Source organism: Monosiga brevicollis, genomic scaffold (genome assembly GCF_000002865.3).
Source record: "Monosiga brevicollis MX1 MONBRscaffold_34 genomic scaffold, whole genome shotgun sequence".
Classification (NCBI taxonomy): domain Eukaryota; class Choanoflagellata; order Craspedida; family Salpingoecidae; genus Monosiga; species Monosiga brevicollis.
This window is the reverse complement of record NW_001865071.1, coordinates 426,836-428,426: the sequence shown is the minus strand read 5'-3', so window position 1 is coordinate 428,426 and position 1,591 is coordinate 426,836. Positions and strand designations below refer to the sequence as shown.

Sequence of the window (1,591 nt, the reverse complement as noted above, 5' to 3'; positions counted from 1 at the left end):
GCGGTCGGCAAGCATTCACAGTGACCAGACCAGGTGCACCGTTAGAATAGCTGTAGAGTCGCTCAATCCCGAGGATAGGGAAAGGTCACAAGAGAGCAGAGCACACAGGAGAGCAAGGGGAAGACAGAATGGCAGAGGGCTTGACGTACCTGCGGTCGGCAAGCATTCACAGTGACCAGACCAGGTGCACCGTTAGAATAGCTGTAGAGTCGCTCAATCCCGAGGATAGGGAAAGTGCAACTCGTGCCCGACCGCAGGTGTCACAACAAAGGGAAACAACAGTAGCCACAAGCTTATTGCCCCAGGGCAGCTGCCCAGGCATCGTGGGGACCGCGTCACACGCGGTGTTTACTCATGTGACTGCCACGAGGAGGATCAAGCCCAGGGGGTCCAAAAGTAGGTGTCAATGTGTGAGGTCGTCGTAGCTATGGAATACCAATAGGAAGACCCATAGCGACCGATGCTGAGTGTGTGCGAAAGCAGTGGGAGTGTTCAAATGCGTGGAAGCACGGATTTGACGCTAACAGGATCCCTGTGTGCACCTGTCGCTCCCTTGGTGGTTCCTCGTTGTGTCTTTTGATGGCTTGACTTGTATTTTTGTCTGATTTCGCTTTGATTTCTGCTGTATTTGTGTGGTATTTTTGCTGAATTTTTGACTTCCTTTGTATGATGTCTTTTCCTTCTGTGGTCGGTTGCCTTTACAACCCGACGCTGTCTCTTGTTGTATGTGAGCGTGCCGTGGTGTTCATTGTGTTTGTGCTGTGCTTGCTTGTAGTTGTGATGTGTGACTGCCTTTTCATGTGTCTTGTGTTTAAGATGGCCGTATCTCTGGTTATACTTGGTCGTTTTGTACGATTTTTGTTTCTATGTGCGTGATTCTTCGCGCTTGTACTTCTTGGCATGATAAAAGCCAGTGAATGTAACTTGTTCTCTTGTGTTGTTTTGCGTGCCGTCGTGATTTTGTTGTCGGGCAAGCCTCAAGGAGCTGTTCCAGCGTAACGTCATGACCTTCAGCTCCAGCCGGTGCAGACAGGTTTACCTTGGCAAAAAAGGCTTTGACAAAGGTGTCCTTGCAAGCACGGTTCAAGAGCTCGGACAAGCCCGACGTGAGACTTGGGGGCAGCGTGTAGAGGTGGTTGATGAGGCTAGGCACGTACTGCATGGCCGTGAGGAGGGCCTGAAGCGAGACACCGGTCGTCAGCATGTCATTGAGCTTGCCAGCAATGTGCTTTGCCTTGTCGTTCAGCTGCTTCTTCATCCACTCGCGACGGCCAATCGGCGTTCCCAAGACCGTCATGCCCGTGTTGGCCGTATCGCGCATGGCATCTGGCAATACAGACTTGATAGCAGTGATGGAAGCGGGATGGTGGCGAGGCATGTAGAAGCGGCTCTTACTGGGCTGCAGATGAAGGCCAGCAGACTCTGCACGAGCCTTGACAATCTCCACGTCGGCCGCCACGTCCTCCGCGGGACCCATCAGTACAATGTCGTCGAGGTATTTGATGATCTTGCAGCGGTAGTCAGTGCTGGCGTCGAGGAGACCCAGGACCTCACAGGAGTACAGGGCAAAGAAGAAGGGCGATAGCTCGTT

The 1,591-nt window shown here is 52.6% G+C and overlaps 1 protein-coding gene across 1 annotated transcript in view; it reads left to right on the top strand.

Annotated features, from left to right (window-relative positions):
* Positions 1-400, top strand: part of MONBRDRAFT_29457 (uncharacterized protein) — a gene marked incomplete at both ends in the record, with an annotated part of 5,434 nt that extends 5,034 nt beyond the window's left edge. The window contains one exon of the mRNA XM_001749902.1: positions 258-400. Coding sequence (XP_001749954.1) covers positions 258-400 — 143 coding nt within the window. The remainder of the gene's footprint in view (positions 1-257) is intronic.
* Between the last annotated feature and the right edge of the window lie 1,191 nt (positions 401-1,591).